The sequence below is a fragment of the Colletotrichum orchidophilum genome, assembly GCF_001831195.1.
Source record: "Colletotrichum orchidophilum strain IMI 309357 chromosome Unknown Scaffold_14.1, whole genome shotgun sequence".
In the NCBI taxonomy this organism is placed as follows: Eukaryota; Fungi; Ascomycota; class Sordariomycetes; order Glomerellales; family Glomerellaceae; genus Colletotrichum; species Colletotrichum orchidophilum.
Genome location: NW_019172970.1, coordinates 349875 through 362604, shown reverse-complemented (window position 1 = coordinate 362604; position 12730 = coordinate 349875). Strand labels below are relative to the sequence as shown.

Sequence of the window (12730 nt, the reverse complement as noted above, 5' to 3'; positions counted from 1 at the left end):
ATTGGTATGACTTTGGGTCTATGGAAATAAGTGACGCAGAAAGAATGTTTCTGCTGGACTCGGAGAATAGCCACTATCCTGGGCTTCCTGATGAAATCAGAAGTTTCAGGGAGCTCGTGCCTCCTTGCACCTAATACGTTATTTTATTGGAAGAGAATGATGAAAAAGTCTTTCTAAGGTCAGCAAGGGCTTGAAAAATATCTCAATCTTCAAAGCTGCACTTACCTAGCATTCCTGTATGTCTCGTTGGTAGTTGATCAAAAACGTGACTTCCTGAAAGTCACATCGATCCAAAGTCTCTGGACTTCAAGTTTCTCATGATTTCTTCCATCCAATTTCAGTCGCGTGACTTTTCTGGGAAAAAAAAAAAAAAAGGAAGAAAAAAAAACCTCAATCAAGCCACGCCATGTGCGACATCCTTCTCCAACTCAACAAAACACAGATCCTGCGGCAGATCCAGAAGAGCCAACCGGTCAACGGGGAACGGCGACGTCTCCCCCGTCTTCTGGTAGCCGCAGCGCTCATACCAGGCGAGCAGCTTCTCCCGTGAGGAAAGGGCATTCAACCCGAACTTCTTCACCTCATAATGCCGCTGCGCATACGCCTCGGCAGAGGCGAGGACCTGGCGCCCGACGCCAGCGCGCTGCTGCCCGGGATCCACGGAAAGCATGGCGATGCGGGCGAATCCGGCGTCGCGCTTGACAACGACTTGGACCGAGCCTACGAGGACGCCGCGGTGATCGAAGCCCATGAGGACCGCGGCGTCGGGCTTGGTGATGGTGGCGAGGACCTGGTCGGCCGAGTAACGGAATGATCTGCCGAGCTTCATGTTGGCTGTCCAGTCTGCTCGGCTGTCCTCGGCGCGGAAGGCGGTTTCTATGAGTTGTGCGACTTGCAGCGCGTCGTCTGGGTTTGCAGTGCGGAATTGGACGAAAATGGTATCTTTGTTGTCAGCCATTTTTGTTTTGGTGTCTGCTGGGGTTTGTGGTTGGATGCAGAAAGTGGTTCGATGTCGAGATATTCGGGATGATTCGGATGATGAAGACGAGCACACTGTGAGTTTTTATAGAAAGAAATATAGAAGTAAGCTATATCGTGAGAAATTGCTGCAGATAGAAGGTGAACTTAAGGGCGTTTGTCATAACAAGTTGGAGATACACGATGGGCAACCTCGTGTAGCGCGAAGGGCGTCTGTTCTGTTAATCCAGTGGCAAGGGCGTAGTGTTTCTGCCTAAAGTTGTAAATTGCAAACTCGTGTAAGTAAGCAGTGCCCAAAAATCCCGCACATAGACGGCAGAGAAATTCGACATTTCGAAATGAGATTCAAAATGAGATACGTCGGATTACCAGCCAGTACAGACAATAGTCATAATATTTAAGAATGCCCTCACTCCTTGAGTTGGCGATGCAGCCAGCGGCACCGTTGAATAGACAAGACCAAAGCTGAACACATCCGAGGTTTATTTCCCGAGCAAGGATGTTGTCGAGAGGCAACTGAATCTCGTAGCTTTAACCACATCAGCGTTGTCATTATCTACATATTATATTATTATGTCTCGACCCAAGTGCTTTGGGTCTGATATTATGTACTACAGGTATCCTGAGTCTAGTATGCGTATGGCTGGATCATGTATTCTTGAACCCGCGTAAATACTTCATCTTCATTAAACGCCTCACTTTCAAAGACAATGCGCCGTCGTTGCAATTAAATGAGGCCAGCAACGGCCAATAACGCAAAGATCGTGGCCCCGAGAGATGCCACATCCCATGTTAAGGCTTTGGCTGCGTTGTGGGACGTCGGGGTAGGAGACGACGCAGAGGCAGCATCAGGAGATGTCGGAGCGGCCGTGGTTGATCCTCCAGCCGACGATCCTGCCGAGCCAGAGACGCTCGGCGTCGCGGCGCTTGCTGATAATGACGTTGATGATGGTGGTGATGAGCTCGAGCTTGCCGGTGCTGAGGTGGTCGATGTCGCAATGGTACTCGTGGACGATGACGACGTCGTCGTATCTGCCTTGCCAACCATTTCCTGCACCCACTTGCCCGCGTCGCTGGAATACACGTCAAAGTAGCTGAGATGGTTCGCAGCGGTGTTTCCGCCGGCGCAGATCGGGTCAGAATCAACACAGTATGAGCGCATCACGCTGGAGAAGGCCCGCATGCCGGCAAGCTGGTTCTCTGGGCGAGGGAAGAGCCCGTTGTCGGGGGCTCCCGAGAGATAATTGTACGGCTGGTTGGCCGTGTGTCTTGTGTCACCAAAGACGAGCACAGCAGCGACTGTGGAGGACTGAGCATTAGCAATCTTGAGATGTATGAGTATAGAAACTTGATGGAACTCACGCTTATTGCCTGGAGCCGTCGTCGCATCTAATCCGGCACTCGCCTTTTCCTGGCAACCTTGGAAGAACGTGCCGCCCCCGCCGCCCAACACGTCGCCGACAACATGGGCGCCCTGGGAATATCCGCTCACAACAAGCTTCGCGTCCGGACAGCGCTTGTTGTATGCCGTGATCTGCGCCGTGCCGTTGGCGACACCCTCCTCGATGGACTGGCAGTAGGGCGCCTCTAGCGGATTCCAGAACTGTATGTCCTCATAGTCGCAGCTGCTGAGCCCGTCGCAGATGGCGGCGACGAGCTTGCCCTGGCGTCCTGGGTAGGGCTCGTTGTTCCCGCGGGCGAGGAAGATGTGCACGCTCTGGCAGTTGGAGTCGCCTGTGGCCTGGCGGCGCGAGTGGGCGTCCGAGGTACTTGGGGTACCCGGGGCGCCCGAGGTCAACGGTAGCGCAGAGAGAAGGGCGAGAGCCGCTGAGAGGATTGAGACCATCGTGAGCTGATTCGATGGCTTGCAGCGGTCGTTCGTTCGTGGGGAGGTAAAGCGAAGAAGAATCAAAGACCACCAGGCCTGGAGTGCACACGCCAGATCAGATATCCAGCTGGTTTTAAGAACCCGCCTCACCGTCTTACGCAATGGCTCCCCTTACGGTTTAGGCTGGAGATAAAATGAGATTCCTAGTGAGCCGGCGAGCCGACGGGTGGCATTCCGGAGGCCGTCCGTTACGGGCAAATACGAGTCAACGATAAGCCCTGATCCACAGAGGTTCAGGGATCCCAGATGTCGCAGCCCCGGTCTGTCTGCCATAGCAACGTCATGTCTCCTCCATCTTAGCGCTATCAAAACAGGGCTAGGGAGGCTGATAGACGCGGCCAGCAGCTGAGAACTCCTCCTGATCGCCCGGCGAATGAATATCATCGGGCCCCGGCCGCGACGAGCGACGAAAAACACCCAACTCACGTGTCTGTTGAAGACTTGGACCAAAATTGAATATTTTTCCCTTTCAGAGGCTAGTTCACGGAATGACTCGCTGGAGTGATCCTCTTTGGGTAATAGCTACAAGGAGCAACCACGTATGAATTCCGATATTGGACGACATTGGCCAAATGCATCTCGTGTTGAAGGTTTTCAGTTGACGGCGACCAAAATAGACTGGCGGGAGTGTCGGGTTGTGTGGCTGGGTGTCTCGCGGTGGGCATGGATAAGCCAACAAAGCTCGGAACCCGCATTCAGGGCAACAGGGTTCCCGACGCCGCGCCAAAAGTTCGTGGGCCGCAGTCATCCGGTGGGCAGAAGCAGCCTCTTCGACCACGTTTTGGAAAGACAATAGTACCACTCGATAATATCATGGTACTTGTATTTGAAACAAACGGAGTTTGTGATATTCGAATCAATAATAGCTGAAACTAAATGGTTGCCTCACTCAGGCCGCTACATTCGTCAAGGATTTGTATTGTCTCGCAATAATAGAATGCTTGGTGTGAGAGCGTTCCAAACGAGATGCTTCACCAAAGAGTCTTTTTTAACTTTGATTTAGAAACCAAACTAAGTACACTCAAGGATGTCTTCGCAAAGTCGCGCTGAGAGCCTCAAGTCAGACGTGCATCAACTCAATTGCTGCGCCTGGGCGCCAACCCAAGAGTTACATTGATTACCCTGCATTGCCGGAACGTTACAACCTAGATCCAGTTCACGCATGGCGGTGGACTAGCACTTATCGAGGGCTTGGCAACGGCGACCTGGATTCGCACCAACAAAGACAATTGCATCAACTCAAGTGTCGCTGAGCGAAGCCTGAATAAACAACTATGCTCACAACACCTTTACGAGACTAACTGACACCATGGTGGTAACAACATCTTTGCTTGGCGTTGGAAAGCTGATGTGTGGATGATTTCCTCGGGATGCGATCAAGATTGGGTTTAGATTACCTGGTACCTTGCCTTATCCTATTGCTACCTTCCTCATCCTTTATCTCGACCCCTTCAGGGGTCCCGCAGAGGTGCGCCATCATGCCACTCTACACTCTAGCACATCGCACAACACGAGAACGATGCAGTGGCGACGATGACTTCAGGAGCGGTTCGTTCCGCAAATCAAGTCTAGTTTTCTGTTCCCTTTTTTTCTGGCTTTCCTCGCCATTTTGATGAGAAAAAGACACTGCCATCACGATGAAGCTCTTGCTTACAACCATCCTCGCCTCCTGGGCAACCCTTGGCGTCAGCGGCGCTACCCAGGAGCGGCAGGTCACACAACCTCTCGTCGACTCGGCCAGCTCCCAAGACCAGATCACCAAGGATAAGTAAGCTTCGATCGCAATGAACCCCTTTCCCACATGAGGCTCGTTGCTAACGTGGATGAAGCCTGAAAGCCAACCAGGTTTAACTGAGCGACATCGCAACAGCCAACGGCGGCAACGGTGCCTTCGGCTTACCCGGCTACTGCGCCTCGGTCAACTCCATCTGGAACCGCGTCTCCAGCGCCGCAGGCGCCATAGTCTGGAAACAGTCTGGAAATAGGACTTGTCGGCCACTGTTAGCACCGAGCTCCGTGCCAATCTCACCGTCAACGGCGAGAAGCTGACTATGTACAGGCTCTACGGGTCTCCCGCCACACCCGCCGAGGGCATCACCGCGGACCTCGACGTCGACGGAAAGATTGTGCTTGTCCGCGAGGCGTTGTAGCCCGGGTACCGCGGCTACCAAGCTGGATTACACGGCCGGGGTGATGAAGCCGGCTGCTGCGGCGGGCGCGAACGCGGTCACTGTGAAAACCGATTTTGCTCTCAACCTCACGGCCGGAAGTTTCGGCCCGGCCGATGATAGTACCTATGTCCCCACGGGATTCGTGAACAAGTCCATCTCAAGGCCCAATTTGGAGCTGGAAGCCTTTAGGTGTTGACGGCTTTGTTTTGGGAGGTTGAGTTTGTCGACAACCGGGTTCACGCAGAATCATTTGCTGAGACGGAGGGCGGTGGTGAGAGTATCGTCATTGTCGTAATTGATATCCGCCCTAAGAGTATCGGGCAGACTTCTGACGCGTCTTCAGCCCGGCGCTCTATTACGTTCCCAGAACTCCAGAAGTCACAATCTCAGGTTCAGGCTCCGGCGTGTCTCTCCTCCTCGAGCTCTTTCCATCCCTCACAAAATAGAGCACCAACAACAAGATTCGCTTCGCATCGAGGGGCGCAGAAGAAAGGGCCCCCATCGGTTCCCGCTACTATGTGAACAACCCTCGACCGCAGAGCGCAGCAACATCCTGGCCTAACTCAACTTCGTTATGGTCACCAGGGGCTATTACGGCGTGCCCGCGCGGTCCGGCTCCGACATCATCCAGGAGCTCTTCACTGCCGGCTTTGTTGCCAAGGGCGTCAACGTGACAATCGCGAGGTTCACCAACGGCAGCCACGACGCCTCCTGCTGGCAGATCTCGGGCAAGCCCGTTGGGGGTCTTCACACGGGGATGGGGACCGCGCAGGATCGCTGCTATCACCAGGAGTGCGACGATATCAATAACACGGACTTGGACCAGCCCACGGTCAACGCAGAGGCATGTTGTTCGAGGTGCTCTAGACAGCATTGTGGGCACAAGTTTGATCACCAACTCTTGATTATTCTGCATAGGCTGCTGCTTGTGTTATTTCCTCCTTGGCCCTGGACGGAATCAACCTGATTAAGAGCCAGTGCGTTCATGTGCTTCCTGCCCGCGCAGTTGGAGCTGGCCGAATCATCGCGTCTGTGGAGGAGTCAGACGAAGAGCACCATCATTGCTAGTCAATGGGTTAGTATTCTGCAACGAATACAATACCCCTGTGAAAGGGAGAAAGCTAGAAGGCTCTCAATTGGTGCTTTTGTAATGTCTCGTAGTCCATGGGGCTCAATGCAGACTTCACCAAGATGCAGGTTGTCAGCCAGAGACGCAGTTCAGAAGGCACCGATGAGACTACAGGAATCTAGACTCCAGTAATCGCCACCTTCTTCCTGATCCTTTTTCTTCCCCTCAGCTCCCCTCTCCTCATCTTCCTCCTCCATCTCCGAAACCGCAAGCTTAAAACCAAATCCAAGATCGGCCTGGATCCTCTTATGCTCCTGAGCCATTCCCTCCCTCGTCCGTCTCTCAAGCCTATCCAGCTCCCTGCGACGCCCAATCTCATCAAACTTAGCTTGGAACCTAACCATCAGCTGCGCCTTTCTTCCACTCCGAGACCATGAGCGACGCCCTCATCTCCTCGCGCAAAACTCTCAGCCTCGCCACGCACTCGTCTTAGCGAAGCAGCCTCACGAGGCTGTCGGCGTCGGCAAGATACGCCTCCACGTCGGCGACGGAGAGCGGCTCGCGATGGACCGCCTTGTGCCGAATCAGAGCGACCGACTCGATGAAAATGTTCCAGCTGGAGTGCGGCAAGGGCACCGTCTCGCCCTTGAATTTCTTGGGCGCCTCAGCCTTGAGGATCCGCGCCCACACCTGGAGCTCTCCGTACTCGAGCGAGTCCCATTGTCTTCATTGCAGGACCCGAGGTAGCTCTAGCTTCGCATACTTGAAGCAGGCTTTTTCTAGCAGCCTTAGGATCCTGGTTAGGAGGGCATGTTGGGCCTCGTCTGTGAAGATTGCGGTACTGGACTGTGGCAGAGTCGATGTCTCCTGAGGTGGCTGTTGCGCCGTTGCCGTTGCCGTTGACTTGCCGGTAGTGGTGTCGCTGCTTGTGGTGCTGATCACCGCATCGCTTGTAGTGCCGCTTGCCGCGTTGCCCACCCTCTCTGCAGCTAGCCGTCGGGCTCTGAACCTTTCGTCTTTTCCTCCTTCATTCGGAGGGGGGGCACTAGAGCTGTATATAATCACAATTTGCTGCTGAGAAATCGGCCCGTCGGCCTGCATCTCAGCTTTGACCGAAATGATCTTATCCTTCAAATGCTTTTGATAGCTCATAGGTGCTGGCTTCTATGGCGCGTTTGTTGGTGTTGTTTGTTTTTCCTGAATTAAATGCCGAAATCGCCGTTGGGCTTTCTCTTCACTTTCAAAAATCTGCTTCTCGAGGAGTACCTGGCATGTATTGACAATGATGTCAAGGGTGTATTTCGTCAACCCTTTGGGCTTATGCTAGAGTGAATTCTTTGTTTGATGGCTCTTTTGCGACGGATCTCAGCAAAACATTGTGAGAAAACAGGGAGAAGAGCGTGCCTGAAGTTGGAGGGTCTGAAACCTTCCAGTAAAAGGAATATTGCAATCAGCTGGTGTCCTCTTGCGTCGCACCGTCTCTCATGATGTGTTTGCAGACGGATATCTTGCAGAAAGGGTAGCCGAGAAAGCCTAGAGCCATGCTGAGTCGGAACCACCATGAGAGACAACTATAATTTAGGTCGCAGCCTTGATTAAACACGCAATAACCATCCTACAACGATTTTTGTGCCTTTGCACAACCAGATGCAAACTTATTCTCTTAGAGGGTAAGGGAGGACCTCACGTGGGTCATTGATACATTGAACTCATTGATTCCTATGTGCGTGTAAGATGCTGAGACTTGGACCTCCGATAGGTAATATTAGATCACTAAAGAAGGGTGATCGGAGAAAGGTCAAAGGTAAGTGACTATCGCAGTGTAAGAGCCATGACTTTGGAAGCAAAGGCCTGATATTAGATAAAGGCTTGTCCTATTTATCATAGCTCCTTGAATCCCCCCTTCGGCATCACAAGGGTATCATATGAATGATGGAATGATGTCTTCAGTTCCCTTTGAGTCTAGTTTCTCCTTCTTCTCTGGAGCCCGCCGTTGAGGCCTAGAGTTCGCTCGTCGATTCTTGAATCTAGTAAACAGGTCATCATCTTCGTCTTCGTCATCCTCATGGTTACCGGGTGGCGTTTTGGTAGTTGCTCTTGTCGATGAACTCGGTTTTGTTGCCGCTGTTCCCAAAGACCCACGACTTTTTGGAGGCGCTCTAGTATCTGGTAGTCGTTTGCTACTTGCGGGCATCGTTTGTTGCTGATTAATAAATGGGCTCTGCACCTTTGCAAAGGCTTCTGATGGATAAGCCGGTCTTGCAGGTCGGCTATGACCAATCTCCCTCTTGACCGGAGTTTTGACGGGCCCTCCAAGATCATCACTCTCATCTTCCGTCGTCGCCTCATCCTCTAGCGTACTCTTCATTGCCGATGCTGCCGGTTTCTTGCTCTGAGAAGACCTCACCACACCCCCAAACAAACTCGAAGCCGAGGTCCTCGCGCCCGAACCCGCCCTCGTGAGCGCCATCAGCGGCACCTCCTTCTTCTTGGGGCTATGCATGAGCCCCTGCAGCGACGTGCCCCGCCATGGCACGCCCATCTCGTCCCCGCTCTCCTCGTCATCCCTGCCGGCCTCCCTCTTTGCGCGGCGTAGTGCCTCGCGCTGCTTCTTCTTCCGGAGCAGCTCCTCCTGGCGTTTGCGCGCGAGCTCGGTCAGGGACCCGACGACGGGGCGGGAGATGGTCTTGATCGTCTCGGCGTTTTGCGTGCGCGTTTGGGCTTTGAGGCGCTGGTATTCTGCCGCGTGCAGGTGCGCTGTGAATTGTCCCGCGATGGTGACGAGCTCGTCCTCGACCATGCGGTACTTGTCGTCGTTATCGAGACCATCTATCATGAAACTACGCGTGTGTTAGCGGTTCGTAAAGTATGGATGGGAGAGTATGAGTACGTCTCTGGAAGAGGTTCTGGCGGTGATGAGGTTGAAGGGCTTCTGCCTGTGGGTTCTCAAGTCAGTGAGTGGACTGAGCTGCTGTGAGCAGGCGCGGCCTAGCGCTCATACCCCCGAGGAAGCCATTTGAACGGGCCGGTTTACGGTTCGAGTGCTCAAGCGGTGATGCAACCGCTGCTGCCCGAGATGCGGACCGGATTGGTGTCACGGCTTTCCGAGGTGTGGATGCGGTCTGTTTCTTCTTGGTTGCCGTCCGTTCCAGTGCATTACGGTCCCAGGGGAGTTGTCGCGTCATGGCTCGTGTAGTGTTTGAAAGAGGCGTTGGGGCTGTAGCTCGAGAACATTCATAATCTGGAGTTCTCAAAGCGATGTTGTGGGAGTTGGGTGAGTTTCAATGAGATCTATGAGATCTTTGGTGACAACTACCTGCAATGAGCAGGCAGGTCGTCGCGCCTTCTGGGTGAGACCAGGTACCGAAGGTAAGTACTTTAGGCGGCCGTTCGATGTGAATGAGCACTGACAATTATGCAAGAGGCCGCATTACCATCTCCGGTAGCACGCCCCACTTGCTGCATAACTGACTGCTTTCTTGGGTGTCTACCTGAGATAAGTTCTCAGGTCAGTGAGGTAGCAAGCGAGGAAAAGGAGTCGCAGAAATGATAACTTGATAGAAAAGAAAAGTACCCGATCCGGGATATGACTATTTTAAACGCTATGAGTATGCCCCATTTTATCTATCATCCGTAACCCAACCCAGACGAAATACACACAACAACAAATCCTTCAACCCAGGTTGAATTCACTGGCTGCGTTCATCACAGCCCTCATCTTCATCTTCATCTTCCTCTCCATCTCGCTCGGCTCAGCACCAGTGTCGATGTCCTCCATAGCGTTGCCACCCGAGGGCCTACTGTCTCCTCCTCTCCTGGCGGCGTTCTTCTGCTTCATGACCGCCTTCTTGCTGTCGTGGCCGCCGCGTCCGATGCCCGACGGCGCCTCGCGCAGGCCGTACGCCTTGGCCATGTGACCCAGGTGTAGCTCGTTGATGTCGAAGTAGACGCGCTCGTCCTTGATGTGAGTCGCGTACGCCCTGATGTGCGAACGGAAGGCTTTGCGCGCCTCCTCCAGAAGTTTTGTCGCCAATGGCAGGAGCAGGCGCTGTTCCAGGTGAAGCTGCAGGTTCTCAGCCCGGTTGCTGAAGCCCCTGTCGGTCGCGGGCTGGGGCTTGGTGTCCGTCTCAACGGGGAAGTCCATGCCTGTTGTGAAGCCCTTGTGGAGGACAGTATCGTAGAGTTCTGGCTTGGGAGGTGAAGCGTTCTTGGCTTTGAGAAGGTCGATGTAGCCTTCTTCACAGCCAGGCATGAGGAACAAAACCGCCTTACCGGGTTTTCCAGCACGCGCTGTACGACCGATACGATGGACGTGGTCGTCTGCACTGAAGGCGGGGTCGTATTCGACTACGAGCTCGACAGAGGGCACATCGAGACCACGGGACGCAATGTCGGTAGTAAGCAGGACTGTCGGGTCTGTGCATTTGCTGTAAGATGCCAACGTAGCTGTACGTACTGGCTGAGGGAGGGAGCCGTGTAATTTGTGAAGGACGATATTCGTGTTGGCTGCTGATGTGATGTACGCCGAAGGCGCGACGGTATTTGCGGTTTGCGACGTTGAGTTATCGGTTGAGCCCTCGTCCTTCTTCGGCGGTTGACGAAGGAGATCGAAATGATAGTCGACTGAATCGGCACAGGAAAAGAAGACGATAGCCTTCATCACCGAACCTTTCCGTGAAAATGTTGACTTCAGAAGCGCTATGAGCGTGACCAGGCGCAGCTTGGCCGGTACGATCAAGTAGTTCTGCTTGAGTTGTGCCGGGGCCTCAAACTTAATCTCCTCTCCCTCAACTTGCTCTTCCCCTGATGTGGTAATGTGAACCGCATCTTCCAGACTGATCTCGCCGAGCTTTTGAACGTTCATCTTCATAGTGGCCGAGCACAGGACTGTCACGCGACGCTGCGGGAGATTGGCGAGAGAGACCCCGTTGGCTGTTTTGTCTGCCAACGGATTCTCGCGGATCCTGCTGACAATAGTGCGCAGTTCCGCCTCAAAACCCATTTCCATCAAACGATCGCCTTCGTCAAGAACCAACCACCTCACAGTGCCGACATCCAGAGTCTTGGTGTGCTCGAGGTGATCGCTCAAACGACCAGGTGTTGCGATGAGAATGTTGACGCCTTTCCTGAGACGGCTCTTTTCAGAGTGTTTGCTCTCACCACCAATGACTGTTGTGCTGACCAGGTATGGTGGGAGAACCTTTGCAAGCACGAGCTCGATCTGTCTGCAAAGTTCACGGGTAGGCGCCATGACGATGGCGAACAAGCCCGAGTCTCTCTTGATCTGGCCCTCGACCGACAGGATCCGCTGAATGATGGGTAGCAAATAAGCCAAAGTTTTTCCGGAGCCAGTCTGCGCTTGCACAAAGGCATCGCTGTCTTCTTTGATGAGTTGAGGAAGGACTTTGGCTTGGATAGCTGTTGGTGCCTTGAGCTGGATCTTGCCAGAGAGCGTCAAGGCCAGGCGTCTTGAGATACCCAGGGCGTGGAAGCTGGCAGCTTCATCAGAAAGCGGCGCGTTTGAAGGCTCGGCCACCTTCTCCTCGACCTTTTCAGCACCGGGCTCATCGAAGATGGTCTTTGGCGTGGGGTTGTACGAAAAAAGTTTCGATGAGATTTGGCCGTCTCTCAGCTTGTTCGAGATGCTGCCGGGCGGCAGTTTTCCAGTCCGGTAGGCCGTAGCCTGAGGATGCTCTGCCCTCGCTCGCTTTGCCGGGCGCTCAAAAGAGTCGTCGTCGTTGCCAGGCCGGTCCGATCTCTGGGGCTTCTTGGATCCAGGCGTATATCGTTGCGGTAGCGGGGCATCGTCTTTGGCTGATGATGAAGCATCCTTTTCCGTGCCTTTATTGGCAATTCTGTTGGCCTTGTTCCTGTCGCGCCAGCGACCACCCTGAATCTTGACATGGGGCTTGGCAGGGCCGCTGCCCATGTCAAAATTGAGAATCATGCCATCGTCCGCCATTTTGCTGATGAGATTTGCCGTTAATCGCAAAACTGAGCCGTTGGCTCGCTGAGACTCGGTGGAAATTTTTAGGCAAGTAAAGTCTTATCGCTTTCGGTGTTTAGATAAGCCCCACAGACACACAGACCACTTCCTCGACGCGTGCCAGCGGGTATCCGTACCTTCCTTACCTGGCACGTACCCAAAGTAATTACATACCTACCTACCATCACTCGCGCCTCGTTGCTGATTTCAGATGCCACCACCTAACAGTGTTTTGGACATGGCTACGTACGGCGACTTAGGAACCTGATTTATTGCCTCAGCAGACGCCCAACGTTGCAGAGGGAGATCGAACGGAAACCCAAGTTGGCTTCGTGCCTCTCTCGTCGTTGTCTGTTTCTTCTTACCTGTAGTTTGGTTCGCCGAAATCGACCAGTGACAGGTAAAAATATCGTTTCGATTATTGAACTCGACTCTTATTCGGTCTCTACAGCTATTCTCGCCGTCTATGCCTTCCATTTCGTCAATACGGCCGGTAGTAGTATAAACTGCGTGTCCCAAGCTAACTCGAGGGCAAAGAGGCATAAGATGTCTTTCAGAGCCTGTCGCACCTGCCAGCTCTTCCATGTTCCAAGTGTAATATACCCAAGCTCGTCGGGTCCGGATATTGTGAGTCACTG

The 12730-nt window shown here is 53.5% G+C and overlaps 7 protein-coding genes across 7 annotated transcripts; 2 read left to right on the top strand and 5 right to left on the bottom strand.

Moving 5' to 3' along the window:
- Positions 1 to 394: 394 nt before the first annotated feature.
- CORC01_02527 (acetyltransferase) lies at positions 395 to 958 on the bottom strand (the record flags this gene model as incomplete). Its single annotated transcript, XM_022614177.1, has 1 exon — positions 395 to 958. One exon carries the CDS (start codon positions 956 to 958, stop codon positions 395 to 397), a length of 564 nt encoding a protein of 187 aa, XP_022479389.1.
- Positions 959 to 1705: 747 nt separating this feature from the next.
- CORC01_02526 (cutinase) lies at positions 1706 to 2824 on the bottom strand (the record flags this gene model as incomplete). Its single annotated transcript, XM_022614176.1, has 1 exon — positions 1706 to 2824. One exon carries the CDS (start codon positions 2822 to 2824, stop codon positions 1706 to 1708), a length of 1119 nt encoding a protein of 372 aa, XP_022479388.1.
- Positions 2825 to 4503: 1679 nt separating this feature from the next.
- Positions 4504 to 5016, top strand: CORC01_02525 (uncharacterized protein; the record flags this gene model as incomplete). The annotated part of the gene is made up of 3 exons (XM_022614175.1): positions 4504 to 4634; positions 4723 to 4866; positions 4926 to 5016. The coding sequence occupies 3 exons, from the start codon at positions 4504 to 4506 to the stop codon at positions 5014 to 5016; spliced, it is 366 nt and encodes a 121-aa protein (XP_022479387.1).
- A 595-nt stretch (positions 5017 to 5611) lies between these two features.
- On the top strand, positions 5612 to 6288 carry CORC01_02524 (aminopeptidase Y; the record flags this gene model as incomplete). Its single annotated transcript, XM_022614174.1, has 2 exons — positions 5612 to 5869; positions 6199 to 6288. 2 exons carry the CDS (start codon positions 5612 to 5614, stop codon positions 6286 to 6288), a joined length of 348 nt encoding a protein of 115 aa, XP_022479386.1.
- Positions 6289 to 6595: 307 nt separating this feature from the next.
- Positions 6596 to 7258, bottom strand: CORC01_02523 (ubiquinol-cytochrome-c reductase cytochrome c1; the record flags this gene model as incomplete). Its single annotated transcript, XM_022614173.1, has 2 exons — positions 6596 to 6830; positions 6954 to 7258. 2 exons carry the CDS (start codon positions 7256 to 7258, stop codon positions 6596 to 6598), a joined length of 540 nt encoding a protein of 179 aa, XP_022479385.1.
- Positions 7259 to 8027: 769 nt separating this feature from the next.
- CORC01_02522 (uncharacterized protein) lies at positions 8028 to 9291 on the bottom strand (the record flags this gene model as incomplete). Its single annotated transcript, XM_022614172.1, has 3 exons — positions 8028 to 8946; positions 8997 to 9042; positions 9108 to 9291. The coding sequence occupies 3 exons, from the start codon at positions 9289 to 9291 to the stop codon at positions 8028 to 8030; spliced, it is 1149 nt and encodes a 382-aa protein (XP_022479384.1).
- Positions 9292 to 9779: 488 nt separating this feature from the next.
- On the bottom strand, positions 9780 to 12068 carry CORC01_02521 (DEAD/DEAH box helicase; the record flags this gene model as incomplete). Its single annotated transcript, XM_022614171.1, has 1 exon — positions 9780 to 12068. The coding sequence occupies one exon, from the start codon at positions 12066 to 12068 to the stop codon at positions 9780 to 9782; it is 2289 nt and encodes a 762-aa protein (XP_022479383.1).
- Positions 12069 to 12730: the final 662 nt, after the last annotated feature.